The sequence below is a fragment of the Nothobranchius furzeri genome, chromosome 16 (assembly GCF_043380555.1).
Source record: "Nothobranchius furzeri strain GRZ-AD chromosome 16, NfurGRZ-RIMD1, whole genome shotgun sequence".
Classification (NCBI taxonomy): domain Eukaryota; kingdom Metazoa; phylum Chordata; class Actinopteri; order Cyprinodontiformes; family Nothobranchiidae; genus Nothobranchius; species Nothobranchius furzeri.
This window is the reverse complement of record NC_091756.1, coordinates 58,469,207-58,489,102: the sequence shown is the minus strand read 5'-3', so window position 1 is coordinate 58,489,102 and position 19,896 is coordinate 58,469,207. Positions and strand designations below refer to the sequence as shown.

General features: G+C 40.6%; 1 protein-coding gene across 3 annotated transcripts in view; it reads left to right on the top strand.

Annotated features, from left to right (window-relative positions):
* The window catches only part of brdt (bromodomain, testis-specific), a 41,242-nt gene that overhangs the window by 20,630 nt on the left and 716 nt on the right, over positions 1 to 19,896 (top strand). For 2 of the 3 annotated variants that reach the window (XM_070545862.1, XM_015962330.3), the window contains exons 2-19: positions 792 to 1,050; positions 1,147 to 1,284; positions 1,473 to 1,608; positions 2,136 to 2,254; positions 6,425 to 6,775; positions 6,850 to 6,978; positions 7,552 to 7,746; positions 8,395 to 8,576; positions 8,658 to 8,932; positions 9,008 to 9,118; positions 9,213 to 9,323; positions 10,453 to 10,502; positions 10,650 to 10,725; positions 11,803 to 11,873; positions 19,020 to 19,080; positions 19,159 to 19,277; positions 19,368 to 19,558; positions 19,684 to 19,888. In XM_070545862.1, the coding sequence (XP_070401963.1) occupies positions 859 to 1,050; positions 1,147 to 1,284; positions 1,473 to 1,608; positions 2,136 to 2,254; positions 6,425 to 6,775; positions 6,850 to 6,978; positions 7,552 to 7,746; positions 8,395 to 8,576; positions 8,658 to 8,932; positions 9,008 to 9,118; positions 9,213 to 9,323; positions 10,453 to 10,502; positions 10,650 to 10,725; positions 11,803 to 11,873; positions 19,020 to 19,080; positions 19,159 to 19,277; positions 19,368 to 19,558; positions 19,684 to 19,888 (2,712 nt within the window). In that variant the 5' untranslated portion in view covers positions 792 to 858. The remainder of the gene's footprint in view (positions 1 to 791; positions 1,051 to 1,146; positions 1,285 to 1,472; positions 1,609 to 2,135; positions 2,255 to 6,424; positions 6,776 to 6,849; positions 6,979 to 7,551; positions 7,747 to 8,394; positions 8,577 to 8,657; positions 8,933 to 9,007; positions 9,119 to 9,212; positions 9,324 to 10,452; positions 10,503 to 10,649; positions 10,726 to 11,802; positions 11,874 to 19,019; positions 19,081 to 19,158; positions 19,278 to 19,367; positions 19,559 to 19,683; positions 19,889 to 19,896) is intronic. The other variant, XM_015962331.3, reaches the window with a different exon arrangement.

Genomic DNA, 19,896 nt, shown 5'->3' with positions numbered 1-19,896 from the left:
ATTTTATTTATTTATTTATTTTTAGGGTTTTACCGTAATTTTATTTAATCTAACCTCCACATGTGGTAGCCTAAATGGATTTATTTCCTGTTAGGCTGACTTTTCATTTGATAATATGCACAAACTTAAACCACCAGCTACATTAGGGAACACTGACAGTATAACATGACTGTATCATATTGGGCTGAATATTGAATCTCAGTAACAGATTCAGGGAACGTCCTGCAGGTGGCACTGTTACACAGGTGAAACACTGCTCTGGTTTTGACTTCAATTCCAAGTTCTTTTCTGTCTCCACATAAAATAAGTTGTTTTTTAATGTGCTTAACATTTCAGAGTGTTTTCCCCCCTTTGGAAACAACAAAAATGCTTGGATCAGTTCTCCATGGGTGTTAAATAGTTTGATTTTGTTTAGAAGTCAACAATTGCTTAGAATGTCGTTATGACATAATAAAATGTGTTGTTTAATGTTAACAGGAAGTATAAAAATTTTTTGAAGGATAATTCAAACAAAAATTTGAAACGCGTTATTTTTTTGAGATAAATTGTTAGAGCAGTTGATTTTTGTCTTGTAGTTTAGTCAACTCAAAATATTTAAAAGGTCTTCTGTTTTATTTTGTGACATTGCCGTTCGTATTTTAAGTCAGAATTTTTGACTGGAATATAAATATTAAGCAGTCAGAATAAATGTGTGAGGATGCCACACATAGAGGTTTTGTTATTTATGCTGTGAAGTTTTCATGAACTTAGTTTTTGTTTCAAACACTCATCACTATTTATTTCTTATACAGGAACGTGTGGGATGAGCTCTGAATTACAGCAGATAAGTCTCCAGGTCGTTTTGTTTGGTAGAACAGAATGTCTGATGTGAATGTCCTCCCCACTGGGAATGGAAACCCACCCCCACCAGAAGTCCTAAATCCCAACAAGCTTGGTCGTTTAACCAATCAGCTCTTGTTTCTGGAGAAGGTAGTGATGAAAGCTTTGTGGAATCATCAGTATTCCTGGCCTTTTCACCATCCCGTTGATGCTGTATCGTTGGGCCTCCCAGTAAGTGTTGATGTTAGATGTTTGTTTGTTTGTTCTGAATCCCCATCAACCTCGGAGAGCCAATAAAAGATTGTTGGTGTCTTCATTGTTTTTCAGGATTATTATACAATTATTACAAACCCCATGGATCTGAGCACCATCAAGAAAAGACTTCAGAACAGATATTACTGGGAAGCAATGGAATGTATAACAGACTTTAGCACCATGTTCACAAACTGCTATACATACAACAAGGTAATGAAAGGACAGCAGCAGCACTTATTTATTCAGATTGTTTACAATATTTACTGTACCTAATCAAACCTCTCTGTAGGATGTTTAACTATCCTGAAAAACTTGGCTTTGTTTCTAATTTAGGCTGAATTGTATATGGAATTTTCTATCACTTGGTTGTTTATGTCCTGTTTGTTTTTATTCCACAGCCAGGAAATGACATCATCATCATGGCACAGACCTTAGAGAAGTTTTTTTTGCAGAAACTGTCTCAAATGCCAAAGGAAGAGTCTGTTACAACTGTCGCCACCGTGGAGCCAGCAAAAGGGAAAAAGGCAACAGCAGGTGCTTTTAAACAGGCAGATATTAAGTCTGTGATCTTAATTACAATTTAAAATCGTTCTTACGAACAAAACTTGTTAGTAATGTTTTCAGTCATTCTACTGACTTGTTTTAACTTGGAACTTTTACCTGAAGACAGTATCTCACTGGGGACTGACTAGACTGAGGCACAACATTGTGAGAAAGTTAGAATCGTAATAAATTGGTGCTTCTGACCTTTCTATGACTGTTTTTATGACCCAAGCATGCTATTGTGCATCTACAAAAAATTTTCACTTTCCTGCATGTTTACCTGTGACTCATTAAAGTATCTCTGTTATGTCTTTTTTTTTTCCCTGTTCTCAGTTTACTTTGTTTCTTTGCTATTTGATCACCACCTTCTCTCAGACATGTCTCCTAATTCTCATACTTCTAATTTGCCTGAACTAAATCGAGACCATTTCAAAACGAGTGTTGGCCTGAGCAGTTGCAGCCTAGTGAGATACTGGCTTAATCCCTGTGCGTGGTTGTGCTTTTGATTCTCTCTTTAGCAGGTGCAGTAAAGCAGAGATCTCTGGCATCAGAAGTCATTCTCCAGCAGACGGTCACAGTCGTTCCCCTTGATCAGATCAACCAGCCCAGCCAGCTGTCTGAACAAACCACAGTGACCGTAAGATTGAGTTTGGTTGTAGGAAACTATAGATGATGTTATGTGTTGTCAGAAAGGATGTAATATACATTCTAACCACCATATTGAAAGGAAAGCCATCAGTTAAAGTCCAGCTAAATGGAACAATAATGGTTATTGATTTGTTGTCTTTGGTTGGAACAACCCTTGAGCCTGCCTGATGAGGTGTCTTGTCATAACAGCCTAGGTCCTTTTATCATCTTATCAAGCAGTCAGACCTCCCATTCATGAATTAATTTAAAAGGTTTAAAGATAGTTCCCTACACATTACAATATGCTGAGTGAAGTGATGCAGCATTAATCAGCTGGAAAGAAAGATATTTTAAACTTGTATTTCAAATATGATCTGAGGCAGTCTCCTGCGGGGAAATAATGAAAGCTTTAAAGAGCAAGTTCACTGGGTTTTTTTGTTTTTTTCTCCATCACATGTGCAGTGGTCTCTGATCTAAATAAATGCTGTCAGAGTTGATCTCTATGGGGGGAAAAAGCTCTCCTGGTTCAGGAAGTGGAGACACAGCAGAGCTGAGCTTCAGACGGCAAGATTTGGAGTCTTACTTCCTGATATTTGGACATCTCTCCTCTGATTGGCTAATAGCAATGGGACTCTACCACTGACTCCATCTGCTCTTCAATGTTGATTTTTTTATCTCCACAAGTAACACAAGCCTAAAGGAGTTCTGCCATGTTTCGGAATTGCTAATGGTTAGCTTCTACTAGCCGAGACATGCTCTGCTCTCTCCTGGACACTAAAACTCTTCCCTGGTAGTGAGCTAAAATGGGTGAGTCCATGAAGGCTAATTTTCAGTGTGACATGTATAGTGGTAGGGTATCTTTAGGCTGCATGTTAAAGTCAGTGGCCAACCATAAAAAAAATAAATATGAAAACAATTGAAGGGGTTCTCAGAGAACTTGGTCTCTAAACACGACTCCAAAGCAGTGGTTTACCTAGTTTTGTTATTTTATCAATAAAAGTAAGACACCGACTTTGTCTAAAACATTTCTAAGTTGCTAACTCGATGCTGTTGAAGTAAGTGGGGCTCACAGTATGGCAGTACCACTGTATTTAAAGGTCCGGAGGCCACTAAGAGGGGGGCTTGTGGGCCGGACCCAGGCTGCCTATTGAGTACCACTGTTATAGATGTTTGTAGCGTACGCAGCTACTATTGGGGTCACGCACTCAAAACACATCTGAAAGTCAGTTTCTTAACATTTTTATTTCCAGCATATGTGCATGGGTGAAGTTTTTTTTTGCACACACTCGCTTTAGTGTTTAGGCTCTCGCTGCCTCAGTTTAAAGCCTAATTTATACTTCTCCGTCAGCTCCATGAGGGAGAGACGCACGCTCTGACAGATGTTTTACCTTTGGACTTCTCCGTCGCCTGGGAAGTGTTGCAAAGCAATTCGCCACCAGGTCAACAGAGGCCGTTGCACTGTTCTGTGGTACCCTGTCATGTATCTGATCCAAGAGGGTGCATTTACAAATTGTGGGATTTTTTTGTATTTAACTCATTCACTGCCAATGACGACTAAAGTCGTCATTTGCATTTTTTTTACTGTTTGAGCATCGGAACGAGCCCCCGCGCTGAGAGGACAAACATCTCAGCTCTGAAGCCGATCTTCATCCGCATACGTCACAGATCACATGATCAGGAAGCAACACATCCATGTGTTTGGAGATCGTTTTGGGCCGTTCCTGTAAAAAAAAGTGAGGCGCGAACCGGAAAAGCGTCTGCCGATCACAATTCGACAACGGATGGAAGAACGGATAACGCTCGAAACACGCAGCTTCTTCCTGATGTAAGAGGCAAGTCTCCTCTTTGTTTTGGTTGTTTTGGCATCGACATCATGCTAGTGTGCAACGTTCTGTGACTCTTAAAAAAAACAGTAAAAACTGTGAGAAACGCTGGCAGCGAAGGCCGTTAGTGATCAGGAAACGGCTGGCAGTGAGTGAGTTGAGACTTTTTAACACGGACAAATTGTCTCTCATTCTCCTCCGCCTCTTCATGTGCTCGCCACCTCTAAACCCACGTTTCCTGTAATTTTTGTCTACGAATATCACCCTTGCTCCTCCAGTCACAAGTGAATAAAACTTTCATATTTTTAGAGTTTTCCGCAAGGTATTCTTCAAGCTGCTCCATGTCTGCCACTAGATATCCTCTGCTCTCTTAGTGATTTTGCGGTGGCGCTGTAGACGAGAGCGACATCTTGACCAAAAACAAGCTCGCGTTCTCCGTCTCGTTGGACCGATTATTAGAAAAGAGAGCTAGACCCCGTCCATCCTTGCAAGCCTGTTAGAGAGCCCTTGAAATAACGGATAATGATGTTGCGTGCGTCCGTCCCGATGCAGACGAAGTATAAATTAGGCTTAATGCGCAACGTTCCTCTCCTCCACAGACACGCTTGTCCCAGCACACCACCACAATGTTTTAATGCTGTAAAACCCCTCGCCACATGCTTTATACACAATACTTTATACACAGTATTCTCAGACATTTTCACACCACACTCAAATTTCAAACCTTTGTACATTTGGACGCAGAACACAATGCGCTGTTATAAACAAAAAAGATGCCAGTGGTTTCTTTACTAGAATTCTCTGGCCATTAACATTGTCTGTTGGGCTGCATGGTGGTGCAGTGGTTAGCACTGTTGCCTCGCAACACGAAGGTCGCAGGTTCGAAACTCGGCTGCGGCCTTTCTGCGTGGAGTTGCGTGTTCTCCCCATGCATGCGTGGGTTTCCTCCGGGTACTCCGGTTTCCCCCACAGATCACAACATGCCCTACAGGTTGTAGAAAAAAAAAATTGTAAGTCGCTTTGGGTAAAAGCGTCTGCTAAGCACATAAACATAGAGAAGTTCCAATCACGTTTTTCTGCTCCCAATCACATTCTCAGTCATTTGATTTTGAGCATCTGCCGATGCAGAGTCCCGATCCGATGCTTTTCAAAAAAGCATTAAAATAAGAAGGAAACACGTCCAAATTGTCCTTTTAAGTTTAACTTTCATTTATTTTGGAAGTACACCAATTTAAAAACGTGTTTATTTTGTGAGTATACTTAAACGTAGCAGCTTTGCTCTTATTTCTAGTTGTTTACTCCTTCAGTATGCAGCGGTGAGCCGCGTTTACGTGACGGAGCAGGTAGGCGGAGCCTTCGGGAGGCAGGGTAACTTTTCTCTGCATAACACCGGCAGCTCCGTGCTGCAGAACTAGAAACCCCGATGTTTTGCAGTCTGTTGGCCATTTCTCTTTGTTTATTAGCATTACTTTCTCTGTCGCCTGGCTCTGCTTGTTTGTCTGACTTCACTGTGAACTGTGACTGTTTGAGGTAAACTGGGGATAAATGGAAACCGGTGATTTGCTTTGTTGATGCCCGAAGGGGAAAGCCAACAGCGACAGTAGCTTGTTTGAAGGCAGCAAATCGTGGAGCCATGTCCAGCATGTTGAATGTTTTCATACAAGGAACAAGTATTATTGATGTAGAGGGACTTATTGAAATCAAAATTAAGCCATTTTTATTCAATTAGAAAATCTTTATCTCAGGATAAATTTAAAAAGTCATGATTGTTGTTTTAAAATGTTAAATCTGATTTCTCCGGATTCCAATCACGTGATCGGATTGGAGCATCCCTAATTGTCTTTAGCATATTTTATCCGCTGGAAACCTGTAAAATGTTACTTTACTGTCCTTTCGTCTACTTGTGCAGCCTACAGCTCTACGTGTGTTTAACCATGCTGATGGAATTGGTTTTCGCTGCTATTTAGCTCCGTTTATTGGCGCTTAACAGATAAACACAGCGGTGGTCAGCGGGGAGGTGCTGGCTTCTTGCCCTCCAACCAGAAGCTGGGGGGCAGGGGTGATGGCGCTTGACATCACGTGTCAGGGCGTAAGCAGAGCAAAATCTTCTGCTACTAATTGTCAAGATTTCTAGGAGTGTGTGTGTGTGTGTGTGTGTGTGTGTGTGCTGATGTCCTAAAACCATTCTGGTACTGCAGAACTAATAACACTTTACATTAGCATAAAATTCACCTCTCCGTTGAGTAGGGGTGTAGCTGCAAACGTCTGTTTATGGTTTTAGTTAAACTGTTCTCTTGTGTTTTATTTAACCCAAAGTTTAGGTATCGGATTAGAAGGTGTGCTGTTTCATTATTCAGATTAAAAAAGGCTTGAAGAGGAAAGCTGATGCTGCCATCCCCACAACCTCGGCCGTCAACAACAGTGGGGTATCTGCTGGGGAGGAACATTCAGCGTCTTGCACATCGTTCTCCAGGAGAGGCAATGGGCGGCCCATCAAACCTCCCAAGAAGGATTTGCCCGTGTGTGAGGGCAAGAGGGACAAACTGCCTGAGCAGCTAGAACACTGTGACCGTATTCTGAAGGAGATGGTTTCTAAGAGGCACAGCACATATGCCTGGCCCTTTTATTTGCCAGTGGATACGGTTGCTTTGGGCTTGCATGACTACCACGACATCATCAAACAGCCTATGGACCTGAGCACCATCAGGGTAAAACGGTGTGACTCTGGTTGATTAGAAAAGTTAACACCAGTCAATTTTTCTGATTGTGGTTCTTTCATTAGATTAAGATGGATCAACGCGTCTACGCTAACGCCAAGGAATTTGCTTCTGATATCCGACTAATGTTCTCCAACTGTTACAAGTACAACCCACCGTCACATGAAGTGGTCTACATGGCAATACAGTTGCAGGTAGCATTTATTTCAGCAGGATTGGGCTTCAATATGTTTGCTTCTTCTTTTTTCTCTCAATGTCTTTCCATTTTTTCCTGATTACCAACAGCTATCATTAGCAAACTGGTCAAGTCAAGTAGGGGTGGCCACACCTTTCCACTGTGTGAGCTACTTTTGCAGTGAACTATTAAAAGCTACCATTGGTGGGGGAGGGGGGTCACTGCCGTAGTGGTGTGTTGGCAATCGGTGTATGACTGATTTTGCTGTTATCAACATTAATTTTTTTCTGTCGCTTTTGGCATGCCTATGGAAATTATGCATGCCTTACATCAAACTGACTTATTGCGAACCTCTGATCTAAAGCTAGAACTGCCATTCACTTGTAAAATTTATACGTAAATTTGAACTGGAATCAATTTGCAGGATAAATTATTTCTAACATTTATTCTTTATGTGCAAATATCTGAGCAGTGTGTTTTGAATTAGAGTGAGTAGTCTCAATTTAAAGGTAAAGTATGTTCTACAAACATAGGCTATTCTTGAATTGAAATATTAATGTTATGTATATTAATACATTTATGCTGTCTACAGGATGTTTTCGAGACTCTTTATAAGAAAATTCCCCAAGAACCAGAAGATTGTTCCAAATCCCTTAAAGCTGCCGACAAAGTGAAAAGAAGAGTTGGAAGTATCTCAACCTCAGAGAGTTCTGACAGCGAAACGTCCTCGGAGGCTGAGGGGCCTTCAGATCAGTTTGCCATGCAGTTGGCTCATCTAAAGGAGAAGGTTGACTTCACACATAACATTAAGGCCTAGTCCACACGTAGCCGGGGTTTTTGAAAACGAATATCCGCCCCTCCAAAAACTTGCATCCACACCACCTCGTTTAAAAAAAACTCTGTCCACACGTACCCGGATAAATACGTTGTTAAGGACATGCCAGACCTGTAGGCGGCAGTACTTCCCCCGTTCTTAACCTCGTCCTTCGTCTGTGGTCTTCCGCAAGGAGCAGTAATTCCGCTTGCAAAAACAAACAAGCAAAAAGCGCTTGGACAATTGATAAAGCGAGCGCAGCTCTGAGGGCATCCATGCTGTCGGCTAGTGTAAACACAGGTCGCACACGTGATGTCAGCATTTTTTGTCGCGGAAAGTGACGTTGCGGACCTTAAAACTCCGGTTTTGTCCGTCCACACGCAGACACCCAAAACGGAGAAAACGCAGATCTTCACTTTGGCCGGAGTTTTTAAAAAGATCCGTTTTCGCGTGAAAAAACTCCGTTTTCGTGTGGATGACAGGCCAAAACGTAGAAAAATATCCACGTTTTGGCAGATCCCCGGCTACGTGTGGACAGGGCCTGAGACATGTTTCTCTATATACCCGTTCCATGTATTTTACCTGCTTTACTAATTAAATGGTGTTCTTGTTTTCTCTCAGCTGCAGGTTGTTCGCAGTCAGCTGAAGAAACTAACTCACGGACCGCGATTAAAACCTAAGGGAAAAGAGAAGCTGAAAAAAGAAAAGAAACCTTGTAAAACGGTTAATTCTCGACTAAAGAAAACTACTCCAAAGCCTCAAGCTGTTGGAGAAAAAAGCACTAAAAGCAAAAACACCGTTTTGTAAGTGAAACCTAAGGACTGTGGGCTGTACATTACGCCAGATCTGTTCATGACCTTGGATGTTGTTTTATGTGTGTCTAGACATGGAGACAAACCTCACGACTACAGGAAACCCATGCAATCATTAGAGCCAGTCACTTACCTGGAGATGAAGCAGCTACAGTCAGACATAAACAAAGTTCCTAGCGACAGACTGTGTGAGATGCTGAAGATCATTCAGAGCAGGGAGACCTGTCTGCAACACGCTACACTTGAGGAGGTTGAAGTTGATTTTCAAATGCTCAAGACTTCGACTCTGAGAGCCCTACAGATGTTTGTTGCATCATGTGTCAAGGAACGCAAAAATTGTGGAAGAGGTACGTATACCTTTACCTAAAATTGGAAGTTTTGCTCTTAGTGTCGCTTTATGGCTGTTCTGTTTGGTTCTATAGAGAAAAAACTGAAGGCCAAAGGAGGAAAGCAGACTGACAAAGTAAAGAATGGTAGAAAACTAAAAATTATCGCCAATGAAAAGCAGGTGCTTATGAAGCAAAAGCCGCAAGGTAAGAGCTGAATTTGACACTGTTGTTTTAGACGGTTATATTTGAATATAAGGCTTTTTAGAATTAAAATAACTCTTTCTGTAAATGACTGAAGTTGTGGCTTCACCTAAAGCCAGTAGCCAGTCCTTCCTCAGCAGCAGCTCATCGTCCAGTAGCATCAGCAGTTCCAGCGTCAGTACGTCTGATAGCAGTGACTCTGAATCAGGTCAGTTCTTCATAAATCCCTCTTGTGCACAGGCGTGTGCCATGGCACCGCTGAGGATCTGATATTTATTTAGCGTATTTAGTTATTTAAATATTTCCACAGAACATTTGCCTTTATGTAGGAAAGTCATTGGCCACCAGGTCTTGCATAGCTTTGTCCAGGAATAAGAGGTCAAGTTGTTTGTAATTCGCCAGCTTTTCCTTCAGTTGCTCATATGTGTTTGTATGTGATTTGTACATTATTATTTATTTTGTCATTGCCTGTGCAGTGGGGCAAATGTATATAAGCAGCCACCAATTGTGCAAGTTGTCCCGTTTGGAGGGTAGAGGTTTCAGGGTTTCCTCCAGCACTTTATAAGCCTGGCGGGCCGCCAGGCTAAGCATCATGCCCCGCCCCTACCGTGTCCGCTGACACGAACGGCGCAACGAAACTAGAGCCCTCCATCAGCTGATACTGGTGAGAAACAGCAGCGGAAAGTCGTCATTGGCATTTTTTTACTGTTTGAGCATCGGAACGAGCCCCCGCGCTGAGAGAACAAACATCTCAGCCCTGAAGCCGATCTTCATCCGCATACGTCACAGATCACATGATCAGGAAGCAACACATCCATGTGTTAGGAGATCGTTTTGGGCCGTTCCTGTAAAGAAAGTGAGGCGCATACTGGAAAAGCGTCTGCCATCACAATTCGACAACGGATTATGAAAGAACGGATAACGCTCGAAACACGCGGCTTCTTCCTGATGTAAGAGGTGAGTCTCCTCTTTGTTTTGGTTGTTTTGGCATCGACATCATGCTAGCGCGCAACGTTCTGTGACTCTTAAAAAAACAGTAAAACCGGTGAGAAACGCTGGCAGCGAAGGCCGTTAGTGATCAGGAAACGGCTGGCAGTGAGTGAGTTAAAAACCCTACAACGGGATTTTCCGTGGGTTTTTTTTAACATTCTGTCTCTCAGTGGAAGAGTATCTTTTGATAATTACATTGATCTTTTTTTCAATTGGAACAACTTGCACAATCGGTGGCAGCCAAATAATGTTTTGCCCCACTGTAACTCCAGTTGAAAAGTGCTTTAGGATCCTAGCTCGGATGCCTGACTCTATTCTGTAAAGTTATCAGTGTCTATATTTTTCAGTTTCTGAAATACAGAAGCTTCAAGACTCTGGCCAAAAAGCTAAAAGAAAGGTAAGTAAATGCGTCATTAATTCGCTCACATAGAGCAAAAAATGCCTGCTTGATTCGTTTTGAATCTTTGGAGGCTTTATTTTAGGAGCCAGCGTTAAGCAGATGTATGATACTTAAAACATCTTTCATCTTTCTACTTCTGGGAAGTTTGTGGGTACAGAAAATCGATGCTCCCCAATGGAGCAAAAGGCAGACCAGACCTGTGACGAGCGGATTTCACCAGGTAATTCTTGTCATCTTTTATTTAATTAGGTTCTCTTGGTAGCCAATTCTGAGCTTTCTATGTTGATTCCAAATAGTGGAGAAATAGGCTTTAAACACATCTTCTCATGGGTCAAGTGATCAATAACATTGTGAACATTCACCTTCTTGAAAAGTAATCATGGGTGTACATAAGTACACCACTCCTGCGGTCTTCATCAGAGCTAGCCGCTAATGAGATTAGCTCTGAATCGTTGAAACTATCAGAAAGGTAAATAAACCTTTCCTGTGTTAAAAACAGAACCTAAAAATGCAATTAGAGTTGTCCGTGCTCAGAAGCAATCCAACCTGAATGAAATGGAGATGTTTTGTAAAGAAGAATAGTCCAGAATACCTTCTACCAGAATCCAGACTCATTGAAACATTTAGAGGCATTTTTTTTCTGCAAAAGGAGGATCTACTAAATATTGAGTTAATTTCGTTGTGCGGTGCTGAAATGTATGCACCTGCCTAATTTTGTTCAAACACTTTCTGTAAATCCTATAAACTTTGTTTCACTTCTCAGTTATCGCTGTGTGTATCCTGTATGATATACAGAACAGAACATTTTTATCGATGTGTACAGGACAACCACGAAGATTAACCAGGCTCTTCTTTTCCATCCACCCATTTTCCTATTGATTTATACACGTTTCTGATTTTTCAATCATGATGTAATGATGGCATTTGATGTCTTTTGTAGTTGAGTGTGCTGCTGTCTCCATTGTAGATGTAGATGTTTTTTATTTCAGGCAAATGCATTGCCACACAATAATGTATAACTATACAAATGTGTATCGAACTTATATGCACGAGATAGAAACACATGAAACATACAATTTACAATTTCCAGTACCTGAAAGGAAATAGTAAATTGTACCGTTTAATCTTGTGCAAATGTTTTTTATTTTTTTCTCAGTAGTTTTTATGTTTATGGTTCTTGTTTGTTGTTGATTCTAGTACAATCAAACATTTTCCTCAGTTTTTATAGCTTGTGTATATTTATGAATATGTCTTCATACAGCTGCAATACTTTTAAGAATGTCATCTTGTTTGACAGGTCTGTCGGCCCTCTTATCCCCCCTGGTGTCTCCGATAGTTCCTCCTGACTGGACTGCTGCCAGATTTGAGGTACACCTGAAAAATAAAAGCTTTGCACGAAACTAACATGAAGGTTTTTTGGGTTAAGGTTGTTTTTTATAATTTATACTCCAGTTTGTGTTGTTTTTACTATAATACACACTCCAGTTTGTGTTGTTTTTACTATAACACACACTCCAGTTTGTGTTGTTTTTACTATAACACACACTCCAGTTTATGTTGTTTTTACTATAACACACACTCCAGTTTGTGTTGTTTTTACTATAACACACACTCCAGTTTGTGTTGTTTTTACTATAACACACACTCCAGTTTGTGTTGTTTTTACTATAACACACACTCCAGTTTGTGTTGTTTTTACTATAACACACACTCCAGTTTGTGTTGTTTTTACTATAACACACACTCCAGTTTGTGTTGTTTTTACTATAACACACACTCCAGTTTGTGTTGTTTTTACTATAACACACACTCCAGTTTGTGTTGTTTTTACTATAACACACACTCCAGTTTGTGTTGTTTTTACTATAACACACACTCCAGTATGTGTTGTTTTTACTATAATACACACTCCAGTTTGTGGTGTTTTTACTGTAACACACACTCCAGTATGTGTTGTTTTTACTATAACACACACTCCAGTTTGTGGTGTTTTTACTATAACACACACTCCAGTTTGTGTTGTTTTTACTATAACACACACTCCAGTATGTGTTGTTTTTACTATAATACACACTCCAGTTTGTGGTGTTTTTACTATAACACACACTCCAGTTTGTGTTGTTTTTACTATAACACACACTCCAGTATGTGTTGTTTTTACTATAATACACACTCCAGTTTGTGTTGTTTTTACTATAACACACACTCCAGTATGTGTTGTTTTTACTATAACACACACTCCAGTTTGTGGTGTTTTTACTATAACACACACTCCAGTTTGTGTTGTTTTTACTATAATACACACTCCAGTTTGTGTTGTTTTTACTATAATACACACTCCAGTTTGTGTTGTTTTTACTATAATACACACTCCAGTTTGTGTTGTTTTTACTATAACACACACTCCAGTATGTGTTGTTTTTACTATAACACACACTCCAGTTTGTGTTGTTTTTACTATAATACACACTCCAGTATGTGGTGTTTTTACTATAACACACACTCCAGTTTGTGTTGTTTTTACTATAACACACACTCCAGTTTGTGGTGTTTTTACTATAACACACACTCCAGTTTGTGGTGTTTTTACTATAACACACACTCCAGTATGTGTTGTTTTTACTATAACACACACTCCAGTTTGTGGTGTTTTTACTATAACACACACTCCAGTTTGTGTTGTTTTTACTATAACACACACTCCAGTATGTGTTGTTTTTACTATAATACACACTCCAGTTTGTGTTGTTTTTACTATAACACACACTCCAGTATGTGTTGTTTTTACTATAACACACACTCCAGTTTGTGTTGTTTTTACTATAATACACACACTCCAGTTTGTGGTGTTTTTACTATAACACACACTCCAGTTTGTGTTGTTTTTACTATAACACACACTCCAGTATGTGTTGTTTTTACTATAATACACACTCCAGTTTGTGGTGTTTTTACTATAACACACACTCCAGTTTGTGTTGTTTTTACTATAACACACACTCCAGTATGTGTTGTTTTTACTATAATACACACTCCAGTTTGTGTTGTTTTTACTATAACACACACTCCAGTATGTGTTGTTTTTACTATAACACACACTCCAGTTTGTGGTGTTTTTACTATAACACACACTCCAGTTTGTGTTGTTTTTACTATAATACACACTCCAGTTTGTGTTGTTTTTACTATAATACACACTCCAGTTTGTGTTGTTTTTACTATAATACACACTCCAGTTTGTGTTGTTTTTACTATAACACACACTCCAGTATGTGTTGTTTTTACTATAACACACACTCCAGTTTGTGTTGTTTTTACTATAATACACACTCCAGTATGTGGTGTTTTTACTATAACACACACTCCAGTTTGTGTTGTTTTTACTATAACACACACTCCAGTTTGTGGTGTTTTTACTATAACACACACTCCAGTTTGTGGTGTTTTTACTATAACACACACTCCAGTATGTGTTGTTTTTACTATAACACACACTCCAGTTTGTGGTGTTTTTACTATAACACACACTCCAGTTTGTGTTGTTTTTACTATAACACACACTCCAGTATGTGTTGTTTTTACTATAATACACACTCCAGTTTGTGTTGTTTTTACTATAACACACACTCCAGTATGTGTTGTTTTTACTATAACACACACTCCAGTTTGTGTTGTTTTTACTATAATACACACACTCCAGTTTGTGTTGTTTTTACTATAATACACACACTCCAGTTTGTGGTGTTTTTACTATAACACACACTCCAGTATGTGTTGTTTTTACTATAATACACACTCCAGTTTGTGTTGTTTTTACTATAACACACACTCCAGTATGTGTTGTTTTTACTATAACACACACTCCAGTTTGTGTTGTTTTTACTATAACACACACTCCAGTTTGTGTTGTTTTTACTATAATACACACTCCAGTATGTGGTGTTTTTACTATAACACACACTCCAGTTTGTGGTGTTTTTACTATAACACACACTCCAGTTTGTGGTGTTTTTACTATAACACACACTCCAGTTTGTGTTGTTTTTACTATAACACACACTCCAGTTTTACTATAACACACATTCCAGTTTGTGTTGTTTTTACTATAACACACACCAGTTTGTGTTGTTTTTACTATAATACACACTCCAGTTTGTGGTGTTTTTACTATAATACACACTCCAGTTTGTGTTGTTTTTACTATAACACACACTCCAGTTTGTGGTGTTTTTACTATAACACACACTCCAGTTTGTGTTGTTTTTACTATAACACACACTCCAGTTTGTGTTGTTTTTACTATAACACACACTCCAGTTTGTGTTGTTTTTACTATAACACACACTCCAGTTTGTGTTGTTTTTACTATAACACACACTCCAGTTTGTGTTGTTTTTACTATAATACACACACTCCAGTTTCTTACTTATTTCATATTGCTTAGTAGGGATGCGCTGATTCGATCCTATGATCGGAAATCTGGCCCGATCTCGTGATTTTAAAAGGATCTTTATCGGGTGGAAGAGATCGGTTTTAACATTTTAAAGCAGAAGCGACTTATTAAATTGCCAGCAGACTACAAACTGTTGGATTTCTAATTCTCCAGCAGCACCGGAGCTGTGTGGTAGCTACAGATGTTGTGCAGGGAAAGGTGGCTTGCTGGCTGAGGTTCCACATGCCTGCTCCATCACGGCCTTTACAGATGCATACTGAAGGAGTAAACGGCTAGCAGCTTTTTAAAATCAATGTACTTCTGAAACGAGTGAACCTTCAAGGACAACTTGAATGCGTTTTCTTTTTTCCTTATTTTAATGCTTTTCTGATACGTATTGGATCAGGAATCTTCATTGGCAGATACTCAAATTACCCTGACTCGGATCAGGAGCAAAAATGTGATCGGAACATTACAATTGCTCAGCAGTTGTGGTAAAGATTTCATATTGCTCTTTTCAGATGAACGTAATCACGGGGAACATTTTATTTCAGTGACCTTTCCTTTTATTTTTAAATTCTGAACTTTTTAATTATTATTCTCCAACACAGTCTGTTTTATTTAACTTGTGTCCACTTAACCTTGGACTCTAGAGCAGGTTACAGACATACAGCACTGGAAAAAGTATTTGCCCTTCCACAGAATTCTTGTTTTTTGTATTTTTTTCTCACACTTAATTTTTTTCACATTAGCAAACAAATTTTAGTATCAGACAAAAATAAGCGAATGATGTACAATTATTGAATTATTTTAGAGGAAAACGTACTTCACAAACCTTGACTCTTTTTTTAAACGTAATTCCCTGGTAAAGATGGATCCATGGTAGAGTTCCAAGGTTTAAACTACACAACAGCCCATCTCACTTTTACCTAAAACATCTGGATGATTTCCAAAACTTTTGAGAAAATGATAAATGATCCGCACTTGTATAGCGCCTCTCAGAGTAAGGACTCCAAAGTGCTTTACACTACAGTGTATCATTCATCCATTCACACACACATTCATACACTGGTGGAGATGAGAGGCGAGGCTGCCGAGCACAGGCGCCACCAGTCCCTCCGACCACCACCAGCAGGCAAGGTGGGTTAAGTGTCTTGCCCAAGGACACAACAGCAGAATTCTCTGTCCGGAGCCGGGATCAAACCTCCAACCTTCCGATTACTGGACAACCCGCTCAACCTGTTGAGCTACTGCTACTGCTGTGGACCTAACCTCTGGTCCATGGCAACACTCAAACTTTCACAGAAAAATACCCATAAAATAACGCCTAGTTTACCCGGGTCAGGCTTTGATCAGGGCAAGTTGCAGTTTCATCCGAGAACAAAATAGAAACGATATCCAACAAAACTGTGTTGTAAGTGCAACCCTAACAGTAAAACTGACTGCTGTAACGCACCTTAAGTTGCCTTTGTGTAGGAAATGTTTTACATAAATTAAGTTGTCCTTGACTACGGAGCCCATCTGGTGACATTGGGGGGGGGGGGGGGGGACTCGTGGCCACGGGGTACTTAACGAGATCCCATGAGTTAATAATGCATGATGGGTGTGTTCCAGAGATATGCTTTCCTGAAAGGATCTCTGTCATGGATTTATCAATATGTTTATCAATAACCCATTTCCCTATAGCGAAGAGAGAAGGAGACAATGATCAACAAGTCATACAGTTATAACTGTGGCAACATGCGTGAAGCATAATGCACCGAACATCTGGTCAGACTTTATTTAAACAAAAAGGTGTGTGTGTGTGTGTGTGTGTGTGTGTGTGTGTGTGTGTGTGTGGTACAAGGCACAAGGGTAAATCTTAAAGGCTTACGTGAATTTGGATCGAAATTAAACACCATGAAATGGGATCATCTGAATTCACGAATCTGCTTAGCAGAAAAGTCAGCCAGATGAAATGATTCACAGACCTGTTTCCGTTGCCAAAGGGGTGACCAAAGGGCTGAAACAGCCGGAGGAGTCCTCGCTTGTGTGAAGCCTTCTAGGACTATAGGATTTTTGGCCCCCTCGAGTTGGTCAGTGTAGTCTCCCGTGTGTCCAGGAGAATCTCGTTCCCCGGGAGTGGCTTGACTTCAAGGTTTCTTCACCTACGCTGCACCAAAAATGTGGAATTCAGAGCGCGAGTCCAAATGATCAAAACCGATGCTGAATCAGAAAAACTGCTCCCAATTAGTTTTAACTCTTAATGTGAAAACTCGACTGGACCAAGCTGACTTCTGGTTTTACGTAGAAGGTCAAAACAAAACAACGGAGTTGCCGTTGAGTTGTACAGTAATTTTGGGAGCGCTAATGACTTGGAAACTTTGAGAGCGACGTCTTTGCTTGGCGAGATGGAAAAGCCAAGCAGAGATTTGCTTAAGGCGTCTTTGTTCTTTGCTCTGCCATCACGAGGTTGAAACCTGGCCTTTATAACCTTCCTTGGTCACGCCCACATGTATTTCACTCATTAACCACTGGATGGCACTATGCCTCTTTCAAATAACTACCTTTCCAACAATGAAAGGTCCATAATCACAATTTACCAAGTTATCCCTATAAGGCCTCAAAAAGTATTACTTTAAGCAGAAATGAACTAAATTCATGTCTTAAGCTTGATTGTATTAGCCCGGCAAGCCAGACTAAATAAATGTATTTAGTCTGGCCACGCTCCATTGGCGGCTCTCGGTTGCGGGGCGGGTTCTACCGTCTTTCAAATGATCTCTGCATGCTACTGGACAATGAATGTGACGTACTCTTGTTTCACTCTGTTGCATCATCCCACCCACCAGGCATATAGAGTGCCCTGATTGGTCCACAAAGCGGATAAAGCTCTGTGATTTGTTCACTAAGCAGATAGAGCACTATGATTGGCCCACCATTATGGACCAATCACAGCTCTTTATGTGTTTGAAACCCCTCTAGAGAGCTGTGATTGGCTAGCCAGAGTCCTGGTAGGAGCTGCGGAGGTTCCAATGGAGCGTGCCCAGACCAAATTTTGCAAAACAAGAATTTGGTCTAGTTCACTAGGCTATGATTGTATTGCTGTTAGCATGAATTTTAACTGGTGAAACAAACATGGCAGAGGTTTAACATAAAAGTAAAAAAACACAAAACAAGCAGTTAGGTTTGTAACTGATGAGAGTTAAAACATTTACTCGGAAAACCTTGATTTTTAATGGTGGACAACCTAGAACACCTTTTGACTGTGGATAAACAGAAAATACCAGAGTTTTTATAAAGACTAAGGCCTAGTCCACACGTAGCCGGGTTTTTTTAAAACGAATATCCGCCCCTCCAAAAACTTGCATCCACACCACCGCGTTTTAAAAAAAAATTCTGTCCACACGTACCCGGATAAATACGTTGTTAAGGACATGCCAGACCTGTAGGCGGCAGTACTTCCCCCGTTCTTAACCTCGTCCTTCGTCTGTGGTCTTCTGCAAGGAGCAGTAATTCTGCTTGCAAAAACAAACAAGCAAAAAGCGCTTGGACAATTGATAAAGCGAGCGCAGCTCTGAGGGCATCCATGCTGTCGGCTAGTGTAAACACAGGTCGCACACGTGATGTCAGCATTTTTTTGTCGTGGAAAGTGACGTTGCGGACCTTAAAACTCCGGTTTTGTCCGTCCACACGCAGACACCCAAAACGGAGAAAACGCAGATCTTCACTTTGGCCGGAGTTTTTAAAAAGATCTGTTTTTGTGTGAAAAAACTCCGTTTTCGTGTGGATGACAGGCCAAAACGTAGAAAAATATCTACGTTTTGGCAGATCCCCGGCTACGTGTGGACAGGGCCTTAGTTCTGGAAGCTTCCAGAACTAAGGCCCTGAGAAGTTTATGAGCACCCAAGTCAGGAGTTAACCAGTTTCAAATTCCCCCCTGGTTTGCTGCTAAGTGCGAAAGAAAGAGAACTTGGTGTGAAAATGGTATTGGTTCTTCTTCATGTGAAATGTGGATTCCCGCTAACACCGAAAGATTCTAGTTGGCATCGCTTTTCAGCAGAAGCAACTTCTCCGATCTAACGATCTAATCCTACCCTCAACAGGATCCTGTGCTGTCTCCTCTCGGAGACAGTCCATTGAAGACCAACAAAGAGACAAGATACAGTATGTCGCTTTAAAGGTCCTGCTTCCATATCACTGCTTTAATTGGCTTGTTCTGTAACTGAACCTTTGTTTTAAAAGTGATGAGGCCAGATTTCAGTTACCCTGAAGACCTTTGTGATGGTCAGGTGACCAACGAGCCTCATAACAACACTGTAAGTAAATCAGCGAAAGGGGAAATCCCTCTGATTCCTAAAAAGGTAAGTTGCTATATCGCTAAATCTCAGATTGAGTAAATGTCATCTTTTAAAACAGTTTGTCGATGAGTGCTATCTTAATTTTTTTGTTAGGACGTTGTCCTAAAAAATACTCAGTCTTGGGCAAAGCTGGTGAGGCAGTCGGTCAATCCAGCTACAATCAAGTCCTCCAAAGAGAGTTTCCAGCAGTTTCGTAAAGTGGCGATGGAAAAGGAAGAACGGCAGAAAGCGCTGAACAAGAAACAGCTGGATGAAAACAAAGAGACGGAGACTCCTGAAAAGAGGTTTTCACAAATAAAATGTTTTGTGTTCTGACTTAAACAGCTTGTATTTACCGTATTTAAATGTAGGTTATTTTGTTCTGCACAATTCTGTAGCCAACCCCATAACTCCGATCGTCTTCTTCCAGCCTGTCGGGTCCATGTAAAACAGAACCAGTTCCACAGCCTATAGGAAAGGGATCTGATGTTTTGGACAGCCTGTTCCAAGAGGCTGCCTTGGACATCCCCAAACCTAACGAGTGTTCTGCTAATGAAACACAATCCCAGTCAGCTGTGAACAAGGAGAGAGAAGCGGCCCGGAGAAAAGAGCAGGAACGCCGCAGGAGAGAGGCTGTGAGTGC